General features: G+C 37.4%; 1 protein-coding gene and 1 long non-coding RNA gene across 4 annotated transcripts in view; one reads left to right on the plus strand and one right to left on the minus strand.

The window, feature by feature from the left end:
• Positions 1–26806, plus strand: part of NKAIN2 (sodium/potassium transporting ATPase interacting 2) — a gene marked incomplete at its 3' end in the record, with an annotated part of 585648 nt that overhangs the window by 298161 nt on the left and 260681 nt on the right. For all 3 annotated transcript variants that reach the window (XR_014582403.1, XM_083831382.1, XM_083831381.1), the window contains one exon: positions 15891–15971. Coding sequence is in view for 1 of the 3 variants with exons in the window: in XM_083831382.1 (XP_083687508.1) it covers positions 15891–15971 (81 nt within the window). The remainder of the gene's footprint in view (positions 1–15890; positions 15972–26806) is intronic.
• On the minus strand, positions 180–10225 carry LOC310897596. The gene is made up of 3 exons (XR_014582409.1): positions 9961–10225; positions 3640–3738; positions 180–2534 (listed from the first exon to the last, which is right to left on the minus strand). It is a non-coding gene; the product is annotated as an uncharacterized lncRNA (long non-coding RNA).

Genomic DNA, 26806 nt, shown 5'->3' on the forward strand with positions numbered 1-26806 from the left:
TCCCCAGAGCCTTCTCTTCCCCAGTCTGACCATCACCAGCTCCCTCAGTCTTTCTTCATAGGAGAGGTGCTCCAACCTCTGATTATTCTCATGGTTCTCCTCTGGACTTGCTCTAACAGATCCACATCCTTCTTGTGTGGAGGCCCCAGACCTGGATGCAGTACTCCAGGTGGGACCTCATAAGGGCAGAGCAGAGGGGGACAATCACCTCCCTCAGCCTGCTGGCCACTCTTCTGTTGATGCAGCCCAAGATGTGGTTGGCCTTCTGGGCTGCAAGTGTGCACTACTGGCTCATATCAAACTTTTTATCCACCAGAACCCCCAAGTGCTTCTCTGCAGGACCACTCTCAATGAATACATTACCTAGTCTGTTCTCATCTCTGGGATTGCCCTGACCTACGTGCAGCACCTTGCACTTGGACTTGTTGAACCTCATTAGGTTCACATGGGCCGAATTTTCTAGCTTGTCCTGGTCCCTTTGAATGGCATCCCTTTGTTCTAATGTATCAACTGAACCACTCAGCTTGTCATCTGATAACGTGCTGAGGGTGCACTTGATCCCACTGTTTATGTCATTGATAAAGATTTTAAACAGCACTGGTCCCCAGACAGTCCCCTCAGGGACACCACTAGTCACTCACCCCTACTTGGACATAGAGCCATTGACCACTACTCTCTGGCTGCAGCCATCCAGACAATTCCTTATCCACCAAATAGTCCACCCTTCAAACCCAACTCTCTCCAATTTAGAGATAAGGTTGCCACGTAGGACTGTGTCAAAGACCTTACAGAAACTGAGGTAAATGACATTGGTCAGTCTTCCCTTGGCAATTGATGCAGTCAATTCATCATAGAAGTCCATCATATCAATCCATCATAATGGCTTTGTTCATCAGTATCTTGCTTGTAGATACTGCTTTAGTTCCCTTTGACTACCAGCATAATCTCCTTCTTTGTAAAAGAGATGTAAAAATACTTGTGGCAAAACGCATCTTCGGTCAGTGAAAATAAGTAAATAAATAAACAAATAATAATAATAATGCACTAAGACAATCTGTTAATATTTCAGCACTAGCACCTCTTTCTACAAAAGAAATGGCACTTTCAGGGTTATACAGGCTACCCATGTAAGACCTTTATTTGGCACTTCTGCATACTGAAACTGTCCAACTAGCTGATAAGCGGGCACCATGCCACTGTAGCAGATGGGAATAGCTGTAGAGAGCCAAAAGACAATGTATGTGCATCAAGTGTGGATGTCAGTGGCAGGCTTCCCAGTCAGTGATGTCTTAACGATTAAATGTCCTGAGTTTTTTGCATCTGTAGTTACAGAGATGCCAGCCTTGCTCCTGGATCATATTTGAAAATCTCTCCTGTTTTAGTTTTAAATTATAAATAACCTTTTGAGAATGTCTGATCTAGAAAGTACTTGAGACAAGAAGGTTAACAGCAAAGGAAATAGTAAAGATAACCTTTTCCAGTCCCACATAGGCACATGATCTCACCTAAAACTGAGATGCAAACTGGAGTTACTGAGGAAGGAGAGAGAAAGCATTGCTTAGGGTATTTGAGATAGGCAGTAGAAAGAAGTAACAGGTACTTTCAGGGAAAGAAAAACAGCTACAATCATAGAAATATTGTTACCATTATTTTACCAGGAAAAAAGGACTTGGAGTTTACGTCATGGATGAAAGAGACCTGAAGCCATGAATAAGGAACATTATGCTAATCTTTGTATCTACATTTAGAGAAACAGAATTTGGCCATATATTAACAGGGCTACATCACAGAATTACTTGATTGCATCACCAGTTTATTCTCAGAACTGGAAGAACCTATTACATTCAATATTTTTATTTGTTGGTGTTGTTGTTGTTTGTTTGTTTGTTTTGTGCAAGTTGAAGGTGAGGGAAAGCCTTCTTAAGACAGGCTAAAAAAAATGGAGTGTAATGTGTTCCAGTACATTTAGGTAAAGTCAAATATTGATTGATTGAAGAAGAAAATTTTAGAATACTGCTTCTTTTGAATATATGTAATGTGGTTTCATTGTGGAATAAAATGTTTTTAGACACCATGAAGAAATTAGACAATGAAGACCATTTTACATTTTATGCACTATAAGAATGAGTGATGTTTGAGTATTTACTTTTATTTTATTGTTATAACTTCCGATTGTTTTTTTGTCTCACTGAATACAATCAAGATCTCAAGATCTAAAAAGAATCAAAAAAAAAAAAAAATCCATACTGAATTAAAACACCCTCATCTTGCCAAAACAGGCAACTTTGCTAATCAGGTGTATCAGAAGGAAACAAGGAAAGCGTCATCCTTGTCTTCCTCTCCTCCCTTCCCTGTGTCTCATTAGCATGGCTCAGTGAGACTGTCACAGTCATGTGGCACAGTGACAACCACAGCATATATGCACTCCATACATGAAGAAGTTGCATCTAACCCTGTTTTCACCATACAGTTTCTGAAAGCTAGCTTTTGTGTCTCCAGAATCTGGTTCCGTCCACTCCAGATGTCTTAGCCTCCTAAAATAGGGAACAAAATTCAGTCTCCATAGGATGGTTGGTTCTCAACAGTTCTGCTAGCTGGGGTCCCGTTAAAACTGAACAGCTTGCAGAGCCAGTGACTGTATGCTTTTTTCCTCCAAAGAATGGGAAGTGACCTTTGCAATTGAGTAGTGCTTTTGAAACAGACAACCTCCCAAAACAGAGCTGTCAGCCAGTGACTTTGAAGTCTGTGTTCTCCTTTCCCCAGCTGTGAAACAAACTCTCCTAGGATCTCAGCCAGCTCCCAATTTTTTTTTCCAGAATTTTGGAGTATCTTAGGAGTTTTTCTAAATGTATACTTTAGAAAACAGTTCAGAGAGAAAAAAGAATGCACCTTATTTATTTTTTCCTTTGACAAATACACCTTTAGTCTCAATCTCCCTTGAAATACGAACACCAATGACTAAATTAAAAGCTTTGTAAATGCAGTGACCAGGCTCCCCTTGGCTTTGACTGTTAAGGTGTTAAGTCAAAGGAAGGAAGGAAGAAAACAAATGCCTGTGAAGCTGAGTACAAGCCTCTGATTTTATCAAGAAAAAAAAAAAAAAAGATCTTGTTGTACATTGCTTAGTTTTAGCAAGAATTTTGATGAATTCACTGAGGGAGATGGATTCCCTTTATAAATAGTTGCAGTTGGCACTCCAATACTGAGGCATCAATAAAAGAATCTAGACAAATGTCAGTAGAATCCTTTTCCTAGCAACAGTATCTATTGATTTTTTTTTTTGCATTCTGTTAAAACCAAACACTGAAAGAATTCTGAGTGTACTGATTTGTATTTTTAATAAGGAATTTAAATGTGCACAGCTGTTAAAAACTCCATTAAAACAAACTGTTCATTGACTGAATTATCATCATGATTTTTCTTTTCTTTTTTTTTTTTTTGGGTGTTTCTGAACAGGCTAGAGACACAAAGGAAACACTCAATTTACTTGTAGCTCCACCAATATGTTGATGCCTGAAGAAAATTGGAGGGACCAGTATCCAAGACTCCCACCTTCCCAATGAGAAGCCCTTCTCATTAGATTACAGCAAGAATATATTTCTCATGTTTATTTTATCTGGGTAAAACTCCTTGCCTTACCATGGATGTACATTGGCCAGTTCAAGCAGGAGTGGTAGACAATGTTCCCACAGAGGTATGGTTGCACAGCAGAATAGGTGGCTTCCTTCTGAGGACTGTCTGAGATAAAAAAGATGTAGAGAAATGGTCCTCAGCTGGTGAGGCTGGCTTACAATGGGTGAAATGCTGCCATATTACAAGGTAGGCAAGGCACAGAGTGGAGAAGCACTGCTACCCCACAGAGCAGGTGGTCAATCATTGAAGCTTGTTGGGTTGCTCTCAAGAACCAGTACCATCAGCAGAGCCTCTCAGCAACATGGTGGTGACCAGACTGGACAGCAGCAGGGAGGAACCACCAATATTTCTTGCTTGAAGGGATTATGTATATACTCTGAAGAAAAACAATTACACAATCTATTCTTGAGCAATTTTTCAAAAGGTTTCTCAGCAACTGAGGCAGAATTGTACATTGTTGTGGTTTAACCCGGCTGGCAGCTAAACACCACACAGCCGTTCGCTCACCCTCCCCCCTCCCTCTCTGGGATGAGGGAGAGAAACGGGAAAGTGAAGCCGGTGAGTTGAGATAAAGACAGTTTATTAAGACAGGAATATAATAATAACAATAATAATAATAATAGTGATAATGATAATAGTATTAATAATAATAATGTGTAAGAAAACAAGTGATGCACAATGCAATTGCTCACCACCCGCTGACCGATGCCCAGCCTATCCCCGAGCAGCCGGCCCCCCCACCCCGGCCAGCCACCCCTATATATTGTTTAGCATGACGTCAGATGGTATGGAATACCCCTTTGGCCAGTTTGGGTCAGCTGTCCTGGGTCTGTCCCCTCCCAGCTCCTGCTGCACCCCCAGCCTGCTCGCTGGCAGGACAGAGCGAGAAGCCGAAAAGTCCTTGGCCTGGTGTAAACTCTGCTCTGCAACAATTAAAACATCAGCATGTTATCAGCGCTCTTCTCATCCTAATCCAAAACATAGCACCCTACCAGCTACTATGAGGAAAAATTAACTCTGTCCTAACTGGAACCAGGACATACATACAAAATTATTTTCCGCCTATTACTTTTATGTGCTAAAGCTGTGATGGTGTTTTTTGTTTGTTTGTATTTTCAGAGAATTTGTTTCAAAGTCACTCTCAGGTGAAGCCTTGGCTAAAGCAGTGCCTGTTTATGGTAGTCAGTGATTCTTTTGTTTCTTTTTCATTGGTAGAATGCTCTGTGGTGCTAGAAGTTGCAGTGAAACTTTACAGCAACATTTCCTGCAGTTTTCCCCTAAGATTTAATAATAAAAAATATCCATAGAGAGCCTGAATTCTGGTGGAAGCAATTTCTACACTGATCACTATGTACAAACTGCAAAAGTCTGGGGCTTCAAATATTTAGGGTCTTATGAATGGACCAGAAATCAGAATTTGGTAAAATTCTGTCATAGTAATTCAGTCCTCACACTGGACAACCAAACAAGCTCCAAAACCACATAATTTGATTTCTTTCTTTTTTCCTATTCAACTATAACATGAATTTAATAGCTGGTAAGAACTGACCAAAAAAATAAACTAAGACACTAGGGGTAGGTTAATGTTTTATACTATTTCAAAGCCAGGATTTCAGGGTTTTAGAACTCGTACAGCATTGATTTCTAGTACTAAGAGCTCTTGAGGTAGATCCTGGCATATTCTTGTTGGAATTGAAGTAAAGAGATGGAAGAGGATCAAAACAGCATTGTTTTAAGGTACTGTATTGTATGACCAACGCAAACTGTCTTGAAAAACAGAGATATAACTAAAATTATGATTTAAAGCAACCAATTGGAGCTCTATTTAAGTGATAATTATCTGTATATTATTCTCCTCTTACTTGCATTTAAGTAGTCATTTATATTTTGAGAGACTTCATAATCTCTACCACAAGTAAATAAAAGAAAGAATGCTAACAAAATATAAAAAATAGGAGAGTCAAATAAGAGGAAAAATATCTGTTCATCTGTGAATATATACATATATGTGTATGCAACTGGGTGGATACGTACACTGTTGCAGTAAATTGAGTATACAGATATTTGAAGTTGCTTCCTGCTGGTATTTTTCACAAAAAGATATGATCAAAAGAAATATAGGAATTGAATGAGTGAAGCCAAACCAATTAAATCTCTAAGTCAAAGAGATAAAATAAACATGTCCTGTTAAAATTTCTGCCTTACCTTACTTTCTTCAGTACATAAAATAAACTTTGTTTACAGTACATAAAATGAACTTTGTTTAAAAGGACCATGAGCTTTAACATATGGATTCAGAAGAACCAACACCACCCACCCACAAGAGTGTTTGTAAAACCCTAGACTGACATAGTAAATTGATTAAACAATACTAAACTGTAAGTAATGCATTTCTATGCAGTTATTTTTACATTTAGGCCATTCAACCCTAGAGCGTAATATGAAAAGTAAATGTTATTTATCAAGAACAGAGTGACTGCACTGAGACAATGTTGTGTATCTTATGATGGCTGTGTGAATGGGCTGATACTTCTCTTAAGTTTTTCATGGAGTCTTTGAGTGGAGGTTTTGCATTTTGCATGTAGGGCTGTGGTTTAAGATTTTACAGTTGGATGCTGAAACAGAAGCTGAAAAACAAACAAAAGCAATGCAGTACCCAGAAGTAGTTGCCATATTAATGTTTCTTTTAAGCTTTTCCACTAAAACTTGAAGAGCTTTGAATCCAAGAAACAAAAAATGATCAGATGAATTAATCAAGTTTAAGCAGTAATGGAGCATCAGTATGCTTAGGATACAAGAGGCAGTGGTTCTCAGAATATATCTTCAGTTGTCCCTTGTGGACATTTCACACTGTTGACATTTAAATTGTTTTGTTCTTTTGTTTATGTGGGAAAAAAAATGAGTACATATCTGCACAGCACACTGTGTTACTATCTCATTTTTGATGTCACAGGTCCAAGATTTTTAATGGGCTCTGTGACATTGGGAATTTTGCCTTGGAGGAGTTTAGCTTTCCAGACAGCAGGGGTGGAGTAATCTGTGTCAGACACTGAGAAATGAACTGAGCCCTGGAAGTGCCTTTCCTCTCAATTGACTGTAATGGGAATCTAGACACTGCTCAGAGGAGGACATCTGCATTGCAGACATCTAAATGTGGGCAGATGGATGCCACTGGCACATCCATGTGCTCTGTAGAAATCCAGCATGCAGTAGGAGTTGGAACTATGTCTTCAGAAAAAGTGAATCTCTTCTATGCATTTTACGTTTCTGGCATGCAAGAAAATGAAAACAAATCAGAAGAAGGTGAAAGATAAAGGAAGGCCAGTGAGTGCCACACAAGCTATAGCTCACTGGCTGTTGGTAGACTGAGGGGTGAGTGCATGTCACAGCACTGTGCTGGGCCCTGGGCTGTCCCTTCATCTGTTTGTAACCAGACCAGAACATGCCTCAGCTTTCTTCTTGCCTTCTATGCTTATGAATCCTTCCCATACACATCAAGGTGAAAATAGAGTTTATACATTCCTATATAAAATCAGGGCTTGTAACTGAGTCTGAGGATCTTGAAAGTTTAAACATAGCCAGTGGATGTACAGAAGCCTAAAGGAAGAAATTTTAAGCAGCACTTGCTCTGTATGTGCAAGCAGTGATTGCTCAAGAGTAAAAAGCCAGTCCAACAGTAATTTTCTTTTGGTAGTGACCAGTTCTGATGTACTGGACAGTTCAGCAGCTTTCAGTTAGTTTTGGCAGAGGACAGTAATTGTTAAACTGTAATGTAAATGAAGTAAAGTATCAGAGGTTATTTTTATTATTATTTAACCTCAGGGAGCAAAGGGAAGGTGAAAATACATATTCATTTGTGACTGATGAAAGAGTGAAAAGCCAAAACCTAGCAATGCTGAAGGGTTAAAATGTCTCCTGATAAACACAAGGAGACAAACTGGACTGTCATTGTAATTTGAGCTAGAAAAATCCCATGACTCAGAAAGGGATCCTACTAAATCAATTCGCATTTGCTTAGCAACAGAAAGTCCTGAAGATGGAAAGTGTTCTGACACTATAACCATGATTACAAATATAAATAAATAAATAAAATAATAAAATAAAATAAAATAAAATAAAGGAATGATCTAAGTCATAATGATATGAAGAATTCAGTCAAGCAAAGTTAGTGCAAGCTGCACGCTGTGACAACCAACAAGCAATGAAAAAATCCAGATGATTATGTCATTCTGCAAAAGCTTCCTGGTACATTCAAGAAAACGAATGATATTGAAGTTGGAGTGGTTGCACAAAGCCCTCTGCTGCCAGGAACATTATTATTTGTTGTCAAGGCTACTGGTTTTGGCCCTGAGCTCTCTCTCATTGAGGCCTGTAGGTAACTGCTGGGCAGGGAAGACTTTCATCTGGATCATTAAAAGCAGAGCATGGTTGCTCTTTGTGTTTGGTTGCTGAAAACAGTGGTTCTGCTTAAAGCAACTGGTCCTCACGTATTCAATAACTAAATCTCCCCTGGGCATGAATTTTGCTCCTGAATTTGCTCTGGAGTCTGGCAGTGGTTTCTGAGACTGCTCTGCACTGGAAGCATCTCACTGATGACTGGCTCCTGCCGGCAGCTGGGGCTGCCCACACCCTCATCTGCTACATCAGTTCTCAGGGTAAAGACTCAGGCAATGTGAAAGTAACAGCAAAACGCAGTGCAGATTAAATTAGAGAAAAGTGCCTAATAAGTGGCCCCATAAGGTCACCCTGACTTCTGTGGTTGACACCTCAGATAGGCATCTCCCAAGGGAGCCTAGGTGAGGGGTTTTTCTTGTTTGTTTGTTTTTTACTAGTTTCATCAAAGTAGAAACAAGAGAGGCAGAACTTTTGCTGATTGGTTCTGAAGAGTTTCAGACAGGCAGTGCCACAGGAGTTTGCAGCAACAAAACCAAGGGTTTTGCTTTATGGGAACAGCTACCTCTGCCAGATTTTCCTGTTTCAGGAGGGCCTTTCAGAGATAAGCAAAGCACCTCAAAGATTAACAGAATGTTATCAATAAGTTTACAGGGTCTGTTGGTTGACAACAATTCTGAATTGCACTTGTTATCAGATTTTATGGGAAAAAGATAAGTTTGAAATTGTATTTCTAAGTGATGTATCTTCCTAGCCAGGGGAAATTAAGAGAGAATAAATTCAGAAGCAAAGATAATGATAATTGTGGACAGTTGTCACTATTTTATTGGAAAGAGATGCTCCTTTCCAGACATGCTAGGCTCAGGTCAATCTTTGAACTACTCAAGTAGTGTTGCCTAGGTAACATAAACAATCAAATTTTTAATTCCTATGGTAAATGTAATTTCATTTTAGAAATGCAGTAAGGGTTTTGTTGTTGTTTTTCAGAATGGAGAACAAAAGGGTCTTGGGGCATAATATTTTCAGCTTTGGAAGAGTCTAAAATTAAAATTGTGCACATTTCTAAAAAGAAAATAACTAGAAAATCACTAATCACAGTTATGATTCTGTTTACTCCTGCCTTTGAATTGCACAAAGAAACATCCTCTAGATCTGGAACCATTGTATCCTTCAGTGAAATGTGATTGAAATTGACTCACATATCCTAAAATAATTTGGGAGCAAGAGAAATGTCATGTAAAAGTACTGCAAAAAGAATGTTTAAATTTCAAATGCTGATAGCTATCAGAGTTGCTTACTATCTATAAATGGTAAGTGCATGACATATTTCTCTTTCAGTCAAAGTATTAGATGTGAGTTCTGGTAATCAGGTTTGTATCACAACCTGATTAAAAATCAAAAAGGCCATGGGGAAGTGTGAAGTTTACGCTGATGCCATTTTACACAGCTGGGAAAAGCAACATTCTCCGTGTTAAGGGAAGTTTCATTTTCTTATCCCTATATCTTTCCCGTTATTCCACAAATCCCACTGGAAGTGAATGTATTTAAAACAATTTTTACCACTTGCATTGGCTTGCTGGCATTAAACTTTCTCAGTAAGTTTTCCCAGTAATTTTTCCCAGTTTTCATAGTACTTAATTTCATTCAGAGCAGTCATAACCTTGCCCAGTCTTTATCTGCATGAAAGTTCTCTAAAAATGATAAACAATGAACCTAAGGGCCACCAAAAGAAAAATATGGGCAGCCAACGTTACGCAATCCTTTTACTACCATATGAGACTGTTCAGATTCAAAAGGAAATTATGGTTAATGTTACTAACAGCAGCTATAAATCTAAGAGAATTAATATAGAGATGTCTTCATCCATCATGAGCATAAAGAAAGTGAGAAGAAAGGTTTGAGCTAATTCTAGTTGAAATAGTTTCAGTTACTTACTTGGTCATATTATCCTTTCAATATTCAAAGCTGAAGCAAAAGCACAGGAATTGTTGCTTCTAGAAACAGCCTAGTTCTCTGTGCTGTGCTTTGCATGCTATTGAGCTAAGCCAGGTAAACAGAAACAACATAGCTTCTGCTCATCCTGCTTGATTTCTACTTTTTTTGCTTTGACCCCCCCCCCTTTCTCAGCTGATTGGTTGGGTGTCAGGTGGGCCTAATGGTATATAAGCTGCAGGTGTCCCATCAGAAAGCTCTTTCTGCATGAGCTGTTGTTAGGGGTAAGTGCTTTGTTTTTCTTTCAGCTAGTTGCAGGGTTCTTTAGGTGGGTCGGAGTGTATGGGCTGATGTATGTCCAAGTTGAGAGAGATAAGCATGTCTTTTTGAGGTAACAATTAGTAGGATCTTTTAGAGTAAAGCAAGCTATATAGTAGTAGGTGCCTTTACTATGTGCAGTTCTTCTTCAGGTGAGTAATTTTTAGAGCATGCTTATGGATAGGATGATGATGTTACTTTGTGTGTTTGTTTTGTGGTTCTAGGTCTCGTATAATTTTTGCAGAATTATGGGGCCTACTATGAATGTGACCTTATGCATTCACCTGTGTGTCAAATATTATCAAAGTTACAACCTTGGTGTTAAAGTGATGGAGTAGGGTTTAGGGGAAACGTATCATCCAAGTTCCCTGTGCCAGTGAGTATCTGAAAACAGCAGAAGTATGCACATAAGGTGTAGTCTTTTTCAGGGTTAAGGACAGTTTATTATAGTTCTGGAGCTTTTTTCTGCTGTTTTGTTGACTGTAGAGTCTTTAGACCTTGTAGCCTTCTAGATTTTAAGTGTTTGGAATTCCCTTAATAGGGGGATATTTAGCAGAGGTTGCTGGCTGATTTCTTTTTGGGATGTGGTAGGGTACACTTCTGGTTTTGGGCTATATTTCAATTTCTAAATATATCAAGCTGTTTGTGTAACTTTCCAGAGGATTCACAAAGAGCTTCAGTATGCACCGCAAGGGGCTTGACCACATAGGTGCAGTATTACCAAGAGACTGAGCAGGGTCACCTCTTTCATCTGTGAAGGAGAATTCTGTGATTACCCCTGCCAGGGCTGCTGTGCGTTCATGTTCTGTTAGCATTTGTAGACCTGAGGGTGTTTTTTTCTGGCTCTGGTCTCTGTGCTTGAGTCCTCTGCAAGGAGCTGTACTGTTTGTGTGTCCATCACAGATATGATCTCTTTGTTTTTGTAGAAAGAAAATAAAAAACTTATTTTACCCCAAGCACTGCTACAGGCTGGGAGATAAGTGGTTAGAAAGCTGCCTGGCAGAGAAGGACCTGGGAGTATTAGATGGTAGTTGGCTGAATGTGAGCCAGCAGTGTGATCAGGTGGCTAAGAAGGCCAACAGCATTCTGGTTTGTATAAGAAGCAGTGTGGCCAGCAGGACTAGGGAAGTGATTGTCCTCCTGTACTTGGCTCTGGTGAGACAGCAACTTGAGTACTGTATTCAGTTTTGGGCCCCTTCCTACAAGAAGGACATGGAGGTGCTCAAGAGAGTCCAGAGAAGGGCAATGAAGCTGGTGAGAAGTCTGGAGAACAGGTCTTACGAGGAGCAGCTGAGGGAGCTGGGGTTGTTCAGTCTGGGAAAGAGGAGGCTCAGGGGAGACCTTATTGCTCTCTGTAGGTACCTTAAAGGAGGCTGTAACGAGGTGGGGGTTGGTCTATTCTCCCACATGCCTGGTGACAGGACGAGGGGGAATGGGCTAAAGTTGTGCCAGGGGAGGTTTAGGTTGGATATTAGGAAGAACTTCTTTACTGAGAGGGTTGTTAGGCATTGGAATGGGCTGCCCAGGGAGGTGGTGGAGTCACCATCCCTGGAGGTCTTTAAAAGACATTTAGATGTAGAGCTTAGTGATATGGTTTAGTGGAGGACTTGTTAGTGTTAGGTCAGAGGTTGGACTAGGTGATCTTGGAGGTCTCTTCCAACCTAGATGATTCTGTGTGATTCTGTGTAAAATCAGTTGTCAGCTCTGTGTGATTCTGTGTATCAGGTGCAGTAGTGGGATACCTGGACCTTCAGTTCTTGTGCCTTGCCATCATTTTTCCTATTGGACTGTGAAATTAAGTTTAGTCATTTAATTTATTTGACCTTCATTTTTACCTTCACTTTCCCTTTTAGTAAACTGGAGATAATGCAACTTAGCCAACTTTAAATGAAGTGTGAAGAGGGATGTATGCATTCTTAGTACTGTCACAATTATTTTATTATTCCAGTTCTCTATTCCCCTCCCCCTACCAAAAAAAAAAGCATCCTGTATTTTTTTGTGATGGTTTTCAATAGCAAATTTGCAAACTTATGACTACATAGTATAAATAAATCATAAAGTAGATAGTTCTTGTAATCCTTTGTAGAGGGTTATAAATTTCTTTTTACTTAAAGAATGACAAGCATATTCTACCACATGAGATCTTTCTTTATGTAATTTATTTTATGAAAAGAAGTAACTTTCACTGATTGGCTACAACTTTGAAAAAAAAAAAGTAAACATTTAAATCTTCAGTCTTAGCCTGCAAGATATACCCCTTTCCAGTGTGGATTTCCATAAAAATAATAAACATTGTTGTCATTGCTGTGCCTCCTGTCAGTATCTCTTGCTTGGTCAACTGTGTTCATCAAGGTTTTGTCTTGTTGGTATGTGACTACTGTAACATTGTGGTGGCTTCTGTCAGATAACACAACTGTCTTGAACTCCCCCATATGAGGAAAAAAAAAAAAAGAAATACAGCTATAGCCCTTTGAAGAACTCTTATAAAATGTTTCTAATTAGATACATATAATAGAGAGTACCAGAGGGATTTGTTCATTGTCACAGACCTTCAGAGCTGAATTTCAGCAACAATTTGCTGAAGCACATTGACAACAAGAGACATTTGTGACTGCATGTGATCCAGAGATAAGAGAGGCTAGATCTGAAGCATCTGAAATAAGAAGCAGTGGGAAGCAGAAGCATCCTTGTATTTCAAGATAATTATACTCAGTGTTTATCCGCAGAATTCAGGCAGCAAACACTTAACATATCATTCCAAAAAGAAGCAGTTTAAAAAATACTTTTAAAAGTTATTTTAAAATCTTGTCTGTAGTCCAATAATAGCCAGTGCTTGTTAAAACAGTATATCTAAAAGTCAGATAAATTTGTCTTTTTTTCTTTTTTGTGTGTGTGTGTGATAGACTATACAACAAGAAAAAGAAGTTTCATTTCTTCATGTAAACGTAAGACTGTCTGCCCGCACAGGCAGCTCCAAAGTCTGTTGGAGTTTTCTGCTGGGTGTGCTGTGCATAGGGAGTTTTTAATCAGTTGTTGCTTACATGAAATGTGGCAGGTTGTGCTATGATCTAATGAACCTTTCCAGTGGCTCTCTCCCATGTTTTTCCCCTTTTTGTTGAATGATAAAATCTTGTAAGACTTTCTCTGTATGAGTACCTTAATAGAGTTTCTCTCTATTCTCTAGACTTCTCTTCCTGAAACTTTTGATTGGGGAAAAAAATAAGTTTAAAAAAAAAAATAAAAATTGACTTTTAGCCTTTTTTCCAGTTTGCATAAAATTGTTCAGGAGCTCAAACGTTATTTCAGGGGAACAGACGTGAACGTGGAATGTTACTTAAGTCTTGTTTCTTTGGGAAACCGGACTACATGCAATATTTAGAATTTTCACTTTAAGAAATACAATTATCTTCATGTAAGAAGGCATACTTGTACTAACTCCTTCCAAGTGTATGTGAACTTGTATATGACTTTAAGGTATTAAAGTAACTGGCAAAAAAAAAAAGGCCAGTTAAAAATGCTAAAACGTTAGGAAAAAGCTGATTTAATGTTATTGAATCTGAATTAATGTTTGTTTTTTCTCATGGTCTGGTAATTATGTCACTCCATGTTAAATGCAAAGTCAGGTGTACAGTGGGCAAGCCCCAAGAAAATGAAATGTTCAGTATACTTAATTCCTAAGAGTTGGGTTTAAAAAAAAATAAAAATAAAGATGTGTTAAGACCATGAATCTGAATTAAGTTTCTATGTTTCAAAGTCCATTAATAGCCTACTTTTTAAGACTAAAAGTGCTGTGAAGTCTTCATCCCTGGAGATATTCAGACCTCCACTGAACAAGCCCCTGTACAACTTGATCTATGCTGTCTGTGTTTTGAGCAGAGATTTGGACCACATGATGTCCTTAGGGTCTCTCCTGACCTAAATAAATCTATTATTTGTGACCAAATCTGTGGACAAGAAAGAGCTGCCCCATAAAGTATATGTTAGCTGTATGTTTTAAAATACTTAAAATAACTTCTTTGTAAAGCAATTTGAACCTTTAAAACTATGCTAGAGTACATTAGATCAAAACAATATTTATTATAATTATATAAAATCTATACTTGTTCTACCGAAGATTTAGGCTGGTGGGCAATTATTTGGTTATCTATAAGAAATAAGACACTGGAACAAGCCAAAATTTTATTTGTTAGATCTCACTTTTGATCTCCTGAGAAAGGACAAAATTGTATCTTTTTCCCAGTATGTAGGAAATTAAATGGAAAATGCTTTGTTGAATGATAGAAGTGCTGTTTTGCATCAGATTGTCTAAGAGAAATGCAAGAAGAATCCCATATAGGTTGTTGCAGAATTTAGAGAATGAGATTTTCATTCATGACAAAAATGGTTTGATAAAGTCTAAAGTGTTGTCTGCTTATTCAAATGGTGATATAATATAGAGGAGTGCAGAAAATTGCCAACAATGTTAAACACAATTTGGAACAGTAGCTTAACAAAATTTAACCAGTTCATTTTGGAGAAAAGACAACCAAACAATAGGAATAAGCCTGTAAATACCCGAAAGAAATGGGTTGCTGATATAAAATGAGGAAATAGTCCTTGGCTATAACAGGTAGGGAATAGCACATTTCATATTATAGTTGTATTTCATATGTATGCAGTGCCATGAATAGAATGAAATTAGCAAAGATAGAGAATTGAATCATGAACAGCTAGAGGACAGCAATGACAGTCATTAGAAAAACAGTTATAGATTCTAAGGTTTGTTAGATGGAGTAATTTGTCAAGTAATTTGACAAAAAAATTGTTTGTCTCAAACAAACATGAGGCAATAGTAGCAATAGCAGGCCAAAATTTATTACCTGAGGTCCTCCAGTATTACAGCAGGGAAATGTAGTTTTCAGTCCTAGCTTATAAGACCTTACAAATACAAACAAACAAAAAAGCAAAGTAGTGGATGGAAGGAAAAAAAAACATTTATTCCATTACTCAAATATGTGAATAAGTTCAGCAACCACCAGTGAACAAATATTGCTTAAGAATGAATACTTATACTATACAATGTAGTTTTAAAAAAAAAAAAAAGAAAATGGTAATCTAAAACACAGTCTGCTCCTGAGGGTGATTAACAATTTCGAACCATGGTTTGGAATGCCACAAAATATATTGATATAGGCAGCTGTCGTGGCCTAGGGAAATCACTCCATATTTTTTAGAATACCACAGAATTTACCAAAACATATAGATATATTCTTGATAATACTGGCTCTGTACTTCTCATGTATCATTCATCATATATGCCTGTCTTTAATATTGCAATATTTTCCATTTAAACAACAATAAGAGATCTGGATTAGTCTCAAATTTGAATGTCAATTCTATCACCTGTTTTCTCAGATACAGATTCTCTTTTGTGACCAAGGGTTCATTAGTTCATACTAGATTGTGACTGTAAAAGGGAAGTGCTTATTCTTGATTCTCTTTTTTTATGCAGCATTTTATTCATACGCACCATATTTATAGTCTATTTTTGACTTGGATTTAACTAATAGTCTAACAGAGTTAAATCCAGCTGATTGTAAAATTATTAATGCATTTTTTCTCTTCCTCCTCTGCAGTATGCTGTCTGGCTGATCCTTTGGGTTACATGGAACGTGTTTGTTATTTGCTTCTACTTGGAGGCTGGAGACCTTTCAAAGGTAAGTTACCATCAGATACATTTAAGTCATCAGCATTGTGTTAACATGCTCCTGTTTAAATGCTGTTTTCTGCTTTACTCATCGTCTTGGTGTTGTTAGCATGAGGGTAGTATGATCAAAATTTGGAGTATTCTGAATATGTTAGAAACTTTAGTTCTAGACAGTTACGGGCACCTTCTGATGCCCACAACAACGACATACCTTTTAAAGGAAAATTGTCTCATTTTTTTTCCCTTCTCAGTAATTCTGTAATACAAATTTCACCTGGATGGGAGACGCTAATTACTGATTTCACAAATACAAAAGGTTACCACCTCAAAGGTAAATAATATATAGACATATTTTTGGTACCATTCAGCTTGCCGTTATTTCACTGGATTCCTTCCAGGGTGCTTCCACCACACCATAGTAACTGTAAAACAAAGTATCTTTCATTAAATTAAAATGTAAAATGAGGTGTCAGAATAAATTGCTATTTGGCTATGGTAATGTTTTTTAACTTTGTTATTCCAGTAGGAATCTTATGACTGAAGATTTATATACAGCAAAAATCTACAGGAAAAAGTGTATTTTCTTAGGATAGACATATTTATAGGGTTTTATTGATACCATAAGAGATAATATGTAAAGTGGTATTTGGTAATGAGCTCAAACCAACATCTCAAATCAAAACTGCTGCTTTCTAAGGTGTTCCCAGGGGGCTGGAAAATGGAAGTATAAAAGATTAGCAGTGGTAACAAATTATTTCATTCAAGTAACAAGCTTTGACTGAGTCTAAACATTCCATTCCATGCTGAGTTAGAATGGTGTGAACTGACCATCAAGGAGAATCGCACTTGTGAAAGAGATCACATTCTCCTCTCAACTCATATATTTAATTACCTTTCCTGATTAAAGAGTGTTTAGCCTAACTGTAAATTACACATGTCATTCTCTGATCCTTTGTGAGTTACTGAAATGCCATGATGCAGAGAGTTAGACACAATTATAGGAAGAATAAATGAGGCAAAGATACTTCCTTACCTGTATTTTCTATCAAATCATCCCCAAAGTGCAAAAATTACTAGAGACTGGGATCTTTTATCCCCATGTTGTATGTTTCTTCAAAAGATAAAGACTTCAAAAGGATAAGAATTTCATTTCCTGAGGTGTAAAATAACGTTCTGCAGGTAAAACAATGTTACACTTTTTTTGGTTTTATACCTTCAGAGAAGATCAGTCTTGTTAAGATATTGGCAAAAACATAGCAAATATAAGAACCTGCACACAATATATTTTATTGGGTTAAAATGCTTTCTGTGTTAAGTGAACTGATGTTTGCAACAAACCCAGCACCTGTTGTACAGTTACACTCAACCCAGTCCATTCTCTTCCCATCTGCTCATTTCAGCCGTCTGCATTGCTTAACTTGTAAATGTTATCGTGTCTGGGGAAGTGAAAAGGGATGGGAAGGAAAAGAGAAAGTAGAAACAGCTGTTTGATCACTGCATTTTAGTGGGTGTAAAATCAGTTTAAGAACATTGGTAAGTGCTACTTGGAATAAAGCTAGGCCAAATGACAATACCTACACCTGGAATTAATTTTTTTCTGAAGACTAAGACTGTGTGATCTAGAGCTCCTCAAACAACCATATGGACCAGGCTTATATTTGGCTGCAGTTAAACTCTTTATTTGGTCTATAGGGGTAACATTTATTTCAGTGATTATTCTCTGCTTTGAAACATCCATTAGAGTGCATTTCTTCCTCTTCAGCTGGTTTTGAGACCACAGCATTACTGAAGAGAGGAAGAGAAGGAAAAGGACCTAAAAATAGATTTAAGAAATGGGTACAGGTTGACTCATCTACAGAAGGCCTAATTCACATATGGAACAACTGTCTCCTCTCTCTTTCAGCTGTGGGTGGTACGCCAAAACTTCCCCAGATGATCAAATCTTTTGCAAGATCTAGGGCCTAGAAATATGTGTACAATGGAAAGGCACACAGCTATTTGGATGGACCAAACTTATCCTCATATTCTATATCCTTCAGAGGTTCCAACTGTTTTATATAAGTAGGCATCTAACAAAATACATTTTACCTTTATAAATGTTTATCAGTCACATACAGATCTTGCACTGAATCTTTATTTATATTTCCATCTGTGCATAACTGCAACTTCAAATCTATGATGATATTCCTGTGTATTTTTTTGTTTGAGATGGCACATAGAACCTTGATAAAAGCTCCAGGTCTGAACTGATTCTAAATAGAGAATAAAAAATAACCTTTAGCTAAGTACCAGAGGGATGCCTCTGAGGTTGTAAACCATAAGAGGATCCTGTACAGCACAGTTCTAGGAATTGATAGGTTAAATTACAGCCTAATGATAGTTCAGCTGGGTATAGTTTATTTTATATGTATAATTTATAACTTTCTACCAAAATAAAAGAACAGAAAAGCTTTTTTTCTTCCCTTGAAGTTTTGAGAACAGCTTTTTTGTCTGTACATCAACTTCTCTAACATCACCTGTGGATACAATGAAGAGAACATATTTAAATTGTTAATATACCTTATTAAAAAGGCTTGTTTCATGCCTTCTAAAATTAGTTGTGGGGATTGGAGGTCATGACATTTTTACAGCTTCTCATTATGACAATGAAATGGACCTGTTAAGACTCAGACATTCTTAGAACTATGACACAGTCAACTCCAAAGAGACTGAAGAGGATCAAGGATTATTAGTAAACAGCCATGCAAATCAGTTTACATGAGGCACCATTACAGTTGTGTATATGTTGTGGAAAATTGCATCACACACCAACTGTGCCTCAACCATAGAAAATACTTCGTGTCTTTGATACTCTTTCACAGCAAGCTGGAAAGCTAATGGATGAGAAAGATTGAAACAAAGAGAACAGTTGTTCTTAACCTAAATTATTATGTGCATCTGTGAATGAATGTCTAGAAAACCTACTTCTGATACTTTTCAGTATTACACTTCAGTAGTATTTAATTAGTCTACATGTTTTGCTCACTGTTGATTGCCATTCTCAGTGTAAGTAGGAATTTATGCTTTCAGGACTTCTGAGTGGTCATATTAATTTTGGCCTATGGCTAAGTAAATGTAACATCTGAAAAGCACAACCTCGTCTTGAATGAGACGTGAAGTACAGTAGTGAAACAAAAAAAAAGTAAAACATAATAGCAGGCATCTCTGAGAAATTGTGATATTTCAATGATTTGTTTAAATATATCAAGAAAAGACACAAGGAACACTAGATTCAGGTATCTTGGAGGAGGAAAAAAAAGATTTAAAGGAAAAAAAAAAGAAACCACCAAAAAGTTAAGTCTATCTAGCACTTTTGACCTTCTTCAGGCAAAACTCCTGTTTGCTTCTATGTGATTCAGCTGCAACCTCTGACTAGACCCTCCACAGAAAGAGTACTGCAAATGAAGAAATATCACTCTTGCTTCAAGGCACTAAGGATGTCTGTAGATTCCACAAGCAGAAAAGAGGCAGATTAAGAACTATTGAACTCCCATTTTTAGTTTAAAAATGAAAATCGGTATACATATTTTTGCTGGGGGAAAAAAAAGTATGGCTAAGGTAGCACAGATCCTGTCACAAGTGCAGGTGTGAAGAGGTGCTGCTGCTGTCAGTTACTGGGAGCCAAAACAGACTGGATTCATAGTGCTGAATGAGAGAATGAGTTCAAATCAGGGGCAGAGCAGCCCTTGCTGCACATGCTTCCAGCTTTGTCCCAGCACTTTTGGCTCTCCTTGCATGCAGCCCTACCTGTGTGACTGGATCCAAGAGCTTTCCTCTTACTGCTGCCTGGCTGAGCTCTGGTGTTGCTTTTCTGTAGTCCCCACAGTTTTATGTAAATGTGACCAAAAACACCATTTGTAAAAAAATAAATAAATAAATAAAAATCAATTCCTGTTTGGGTTGCATCAATAAGACATCTGTCTTATTTTTACCAGATAACATAGGCTACTTTTAATGTATTAAAACAAGTTTGTACTTATATGACTTGTAACATAAAAGTTAAGTGTTTGAAAGTCAAATACTCTGGTAACAAGAAATGCCAAAATTAGTTTCTTGTGTAAGAGCAATTTATCTTTCTCTCTACCTTCATTTTTATATAGCTCTTACTTATGCAATCACAAGTGTATTTTTTTCCTTTTTTCCACAATTCTTCCCTTAATCTCTGTACAGCATGGCCTGTTTTAGAAATGAATCATGTTTGGGAATTAAGGAATGCTGCCATACTGCATCCCACTCCATGTATTGCAGTAGTTAGAAAAAGCTTAATAAAGAGATGGGGAAAAAAGTGTTTTTCTTACTGTGTACAGCCATTATGTATTTTTCTCCTCATGGGCCGGTATGTGATTTATTTCCATGCTTCATAGAAGTAAATCCTGTACTTTAATTCCACTCTGAAAACATGTAGAATATTGTGAAAATTTATGTACAGAACCATGGCACCTAGAAACCCTGACTACAGTGGCAATACTGTGTACATAGCTCACCATATGAAGTAAAAGTGCAGTCCCTTGTGATTTCAGCACTCTTTCTACAGACACCAGTTGCAAGTTTACTCTAATTTACTCTTCCAAAAAAAAAAAAAAGTTGAAAAAACAGTTGTTGCTAACTTGCATTCGACTGAGGTAACTTCCTTTGCTGTGTTTCCCTGAGTTGATCAGGATGATCAGGAGCATGAAAGGAAAGATTACAGAAAATATACTCAAAAGTGAAATTATTAAATATAATACAAAGAAGTGAATGTATTGTAGCTATTGAAATGTAAAGTAAAAAATATGTAGTTATTTTGTTTTCTGCCAGAAGTTTTAAGGGAAATCAAGTGTTTCTGAACACATTTTCACCTACCCACCCCAAATATCTGGCAAATATAAGATAACTTATACACATAAAATCACAGGCTAAATCAAATTGTAAAAGTCCTTTCTGAGTCACTCAATCCAACCACCTTCTCAGAGCAGCACTAACTTCAAGGTTAGATCAGGCTTCTTAGAGTTTTAGTGAGACAAGTTTTAAAAATCTCTAAGGCTGGAAATTTCACAACCTCTCTCATTGTGAAAATCTCTCTCCTGATATTCAGATGAAATTTCTGTTTCTACAATCTTTGACATTGCCTTTTGTCCTTTCACTGTGTACCTCTGAGAAGAGCCATGCACCTTCTTTTCTAACGTCCCTCTTAGTCTTTTAACTGAAGTTGAGTTCTTCAGGTTTCTTTTTGTCCTTTCTTTGAATTTTTATTTCTAGTCACACAGATTGTTGCACCTCACAAGGAGGAAAAAAAGCTAATTAGCAAAATATCATGTAATAAATAATCAGTTCACTTTTCACAATTTTACTTTATTATGGGAGAAAATTTAAGGGTCTTTATATATATGAAATATATATATTGAGTCTCTTTATATATGGTAAGCTATATAGCAGCTTAAGTAAAATGTGGAAAGATAAAGGTTATCCTTGTTATCTGGAAGATAACACACATTTAAAAGAAAACTAGTATCCTTAGTTCTAAAATGATTTGAATTATATCAACATTTAAGTTGCCTAACGTGGTATTTAGGGAAATCCTGAAAGCATTGCATACGAACTTGCAGTCAAATAAATTGCTGTAATATGTAACTTTTCCCCTTTCCTGCTGAGGTTAAGTATGAAGCAGGACGATTAACCAAATCTTGGTAAAGGCTTTCCAGTAACTAACATGCAGCAGGAGGAAGGCAATATAATGGCATTGCTAGGGGATAGCCCTGGGGACAAAGAGAGCTCTGGGATTGCAGAGGCAGGAGGCACTACTGAAGAAAAGGAGGGGTAGGGAGAGAGTTTGCTGCTGTTTTATCAACTGCAAGTATTACCCACTCCATAGCTGAACTGCAAGTGTCTGCTTTCCACATCATGAAAGCAGAGTAACAAACACAAAATCAAGAAAAGTAGGATTCTCCAACTGCCAGTGTACATACAGTGAGATTATAATCGGTGTTTTCATACAGTTATTGTTCATAATAAAGTAAGGCTAAAAGGGGCTTCAGGATATAGTTAACCCATTCTCCTGCCTCCAGCCATGTTCAGCAATCAACCTGGACTATGGGAGAGCATCTGTTGGAGAAGATCTTAAGGATGAGCTAAGCAGTTTAGAAATATACCCACAGCTGACATTTATGGATTAACAACTTTTCACCACTTTTCCATTGGTGACCTGAGATGTTAGTCTAGGACTAGCCAGATATGGCTGACTTTTAGTGGCTATGCTGTAGTCTATCTGTTCTCTTCTATTCCATTGGACAACACTAATGGGAAGTGAAAGAGGTAGTAATGGTTGTAGCAGTTCTTGCCAACAGGGAAACGGCATCAACCATACATTGCTAGTGGAGATAAATGGGGATAAATATGGGGACCGTGTTTCCTTCCACCAGTCCATTTGACCCTACCATCTTTTCTAGCAAAATTATAAGGAACAACAAGGAACAGGCACCTGCTAGTATTTTTCTACTTCAATATCCAAACAGTGGCAAGCACACATCCACCTGTCTGACTTTCATATGCCACTGCTTGGTTTGATATTTTCTAGCTCTGAAGTGCAGTTTATATCCATATGCAAATTAACTGCAATAATGCAAATTACTTCAGGATATGATTTGCATAGCTTGTCATTCTTGATGTTTAAAAAACATGTCTATGAGTGCTGAACGCTTTAAGCAGCTAGTATACTGTGATTTTAAAGGGACAGTTTGAAACCTTGTTGAAAGTGATGAGAGAAAGAAACAAAAGAAATGGGTCATTCATCCTCAGTGCAACTCAGCTGTAATAAAGCAATGAACTTGGCAACAAGGTTGAACTTGCACTAGTTACAAATTCATTTGACATTACTTCATGTCAATTAGTATAATTGTTATACTGCTTTGATTTCACATTTACTAATTATTTTTGGAAGGTGGTGGTTGTTAACAGTTAAATGTCTATGTTGCACATACTCTAATAAAACAACCTGCAGGATGTTTAATTTTGGACATATTACCTTCCTTGGATGTTGTTTTAACAGATGTCCTGTTAAGATAACAGAGAAATTAAATTAGTTTTCAGCTCAAAGCATCTGGTTAACTTTGTAGGTAAATGCCTTTGAGCAGTAAATCTGACCAGGGTTTTTGGATAAATAGCTATCAGAATATTTTAAGTAAATGACTTTATTTTTTCATTTCTATTACTCAGGGCAGATTTGACATGCTTGATCATATATCTAACAGATGAAAATTGAAAATAGTGCTGGCAACCAGCAGTGTTAGGTTATTCTGAGGGTAGTTTCATGGGTAGATACTATTAAGCATGCTTATGGTTTCAGATAATTTAGTTTTGCAGCAATTTTTAAACATCAAGATCTTTACCAGCTAGAAAATAAGTGATTATAAAATTTAAACTGCTTATTACTGTAGACATAGCATATGGTAGGAAACATTTAGATAAAGTGTACAGACAAAGAATTTTTCATCTCTTTAACAGTGAAACAAATTGTGATAGGAAATCATTCATAGTATAGAAAAATACAAATTATGATTGTATAGATTTTTCTTATTGTACAAAGTTTATCTTTTAAAATTCTGGCTTATATTTTTGGTTTAGTTCATAAATAAATATACATGTGCATATTGATTTTTATATGCACACTTTTCTCATACATCTAGTATTTACTGCACTGAATACAAGAACATATTAAAATGAGTAAGTGTAGTGACTGATAAGATGATCATACCATATGATAATTTACATATATGTGTACATGTTATGTAAATATCGTACACATATGTATGGATTAAGTACCTTAGTTATACTGTTAAGATCTGTAAGCACATATTTTAGCATATGCCTTATAACTGCATATATTACAGTCATATGGAAGCTTTAGTATATATTTAAAGGCAATGCCACGGAGATTCTTTCAAACACTAGAGCTAAGACACTGTAGAAATATATAGATATATTTATGAAATTATTTTCTAATATTTATTAATTATATTGCAGTACCATCTAGTGGCCCCAACTTGATATCAGGGTGCCATTATGCTATGAGCATAATATAATACATGTAATATAAATAGGGCCTGTCCAAAACGATGCATAGTCTTAAGTATTTGAGGAAACAGAATAAGAAGTGGGAACGAACAAACAGGAGACTGCAGGGAGAAAGCAAATAAAAAGTGATAAATCTTTGAAATTCTTCCTGGTGTCTGGATTTTCTCAACTTTCTCTTCAACTTTGTTTCTCATCCCTGTGATGATGGATTGGCAAGTGACACAAAGCCCTGCTTATGATTGAGTAGCATGTCCTGGTCTCCTTCTGTAAGGAAATCACTTTTGAATGCTATAGTGCGCCATTGCTAGCATTTCACAGAATCGTCTAGCTTGGAAGAGACCTCCAAGATCACCTAGTCCAACCTCTGACCTAACACTAACAAGTCCTACACTAAACCATATCACTAAGCTCTAAATCTAAATGTCTTTTGAAGACCTCCAGGGATGGTGGCTCAACCACTTCCCTGGGCAGCCCATTCCAATGCCTAACAACCCTTTCAGTAAAGAAGTTCTTCCTAAGATCCAACCTAAACCTCCCCTGGCACAACTTTAGCCCATTCCCCCTCGTCCTGTCACCAGGCACGTGGGAGAATAGACCAACCCCTACCTTGCTACAGCCTCCTTTAAGGTACCTATAGAGTGCAATAAGGTCTCCCCTGAGACTCCTCTTTCCCAGACTGAACAATCACAGCTCCCTCAGCCGCTCCTCATAAGACTTGTTCTCCAGACCCCTCACCAGCTTCATTGCCCTTCTCTGGACTCGCTCAAGCACCTCCATGTCCTTCTTGTAGCGAGGGGCCCAAAACTGAACACAGTACTCGAGGTGTGGCAATTTCACCCACTGCTTAAGGCAGTGAGTGAAAAACTGTTGATTTTGTTGGAAATGAAAATATCAGAAGATAAATTTATTTCTAGTGAGGCAGGTGCTCAAAAGATCACAGCTGCAGAACTGACGTTTACTACAAGAGCTCTTGTGCAAGTTGTCTTTGCCTCACATAGACAGGTCCTTGCCCCTGGGTCAGGCTACAGAAACAGGTAAGGACAAGGGCTGAAAGGTTATTTACCGTAGTGGAAAGCTAGAGTGTCTGCCAGAGCACCTACTTGTCTTTTGAGAATGTATGACAACATATGAAAATATGTTCTGCTCTTTTAAGATGAGTTAAATTTCCCTGTCTCATGGTGTCATCTTTGTTTCATTAATTATTCTTTTGAAATACATAAGCCATGCTTTAAGATAGTTCTTAGCAATTTGTTGTTTCAAATGTAGGTGCAATGGCTAGTTTATACTTTCTCCACATCTGTGTTTCCTCTAAGTGTTACATAAATAATAAATAATAAATAATTGTCCTTCCAACTATATCAAATAAGCTCCATCTTGTGAACCAGAAGCTACCAGAAACTTCAAGGCAACACTAAGCACATACAGTTTCCAAGGAGTTTTGCGTAACTTGGAATTTCTGAGGGAAACCATTCTGATCCTTATGTCACTGAAATTTATGACACTGTTAATCCAGTAGGAAATAAAAATACTGTATTGCCTTCAGCATCTTTTCACATCTAAATATGCATTTATTGACCCTAGGAAAGCAACTTTAGCTCTGAAGCACTCTCCTTTTTTTGATTCTGTCTAATAGACAGCATGTGCGCAGCCATCAAGCAGCACAGGGTCATTCTGAGCATGCTCCTTTCTCAGTACAGCAGTGGTAACAGTGAGCTCATAGACCATAAGACCATATGCTGCAGTGGCTGCATCTCTTACAGTGGTTCATCATCCTATAATGCTCCCTCTTTGTAGTTGCTCTGCTGCTGGAGGGTTGCACTCCCACAGCCCAGAGCTGTGAGCACTGAGGGACTTGAACACTCATGATATCTCTGGGATAAAATAAATAGGTGGGTCTTAAGCCACTCCTAGCTAAAGTATAGTCACCCACTAGCACACAACTTCCCACTGAAGATGAGTAGCTCCTATAGAGGACACTAATAAAAGCTAAGGAGGCAATAATATGTTTAAACTGTTACAAATATTTCAAACTGAATGTCTGCCCTAGTCACAGAGTCGTGCTCTGTATTCGGTACCCCAAGAGAAGTTATGTTCACTCAATAAATCTCCATAAACATTTAAAAACCTTCACATTATTAAAAAGATATTTCCAGCAACATGGTGCAATGTAACTATTTGGGATACAAAAGAAATTCATTTTACTTCCTGTGGAATTGCTAGCTCAAAACTGTTTAATTCATCTCAAATATTAGTAATTTCTTCTTGTTATTTTCCTTTATTGTTCCAATGAAAGGAGTATTTCCAAAACTGCTACTGAAAGACAGTAATCTCTGGTATAGATAAAAGTGAATTAGCTAATGTCAACTTTTATAACTCTGTAGGATTGGATGATAAACTTTTATTAATTGCTCATAATAAACTAGAAAAAAATATTCTTTGGCAAAACCTCTTTGACTTTGGTGTTGTCACACGGCAGCTGACAGCTTGCTCCCAGCTTTTGTTTTGTTGATTCCATATGCTAAGAATGAAGGACTAGCTATGAAAAACATTGGTCTCCTTTTCTAATAACCTACTAAGCTGGATGATTACCTTTTTGAATTTATCCCTGGAGTCTGAGTTGATTCTAGTGTTGATGTTTTCAAAACTTGCTGCTATTTCAATGACATTTTCATTTTAAGGGGCATCCTGTCTATTCATGAATAGACTACTTTAGCATGACATTATATCCCACTTCTCCGACTACCACAAACATCTGTT

Source organism: Anser anser (genome assembly GCF_964211835.1).
Source record: "Anser anser genome assembly, chromosome: 3".
In the NCBI taxonomy this organism is placed as follows: Eukaryota; Metazoa; Chordata; class Aves; order Anseriformes; family Anatidae; genus Anser; species Anser anser.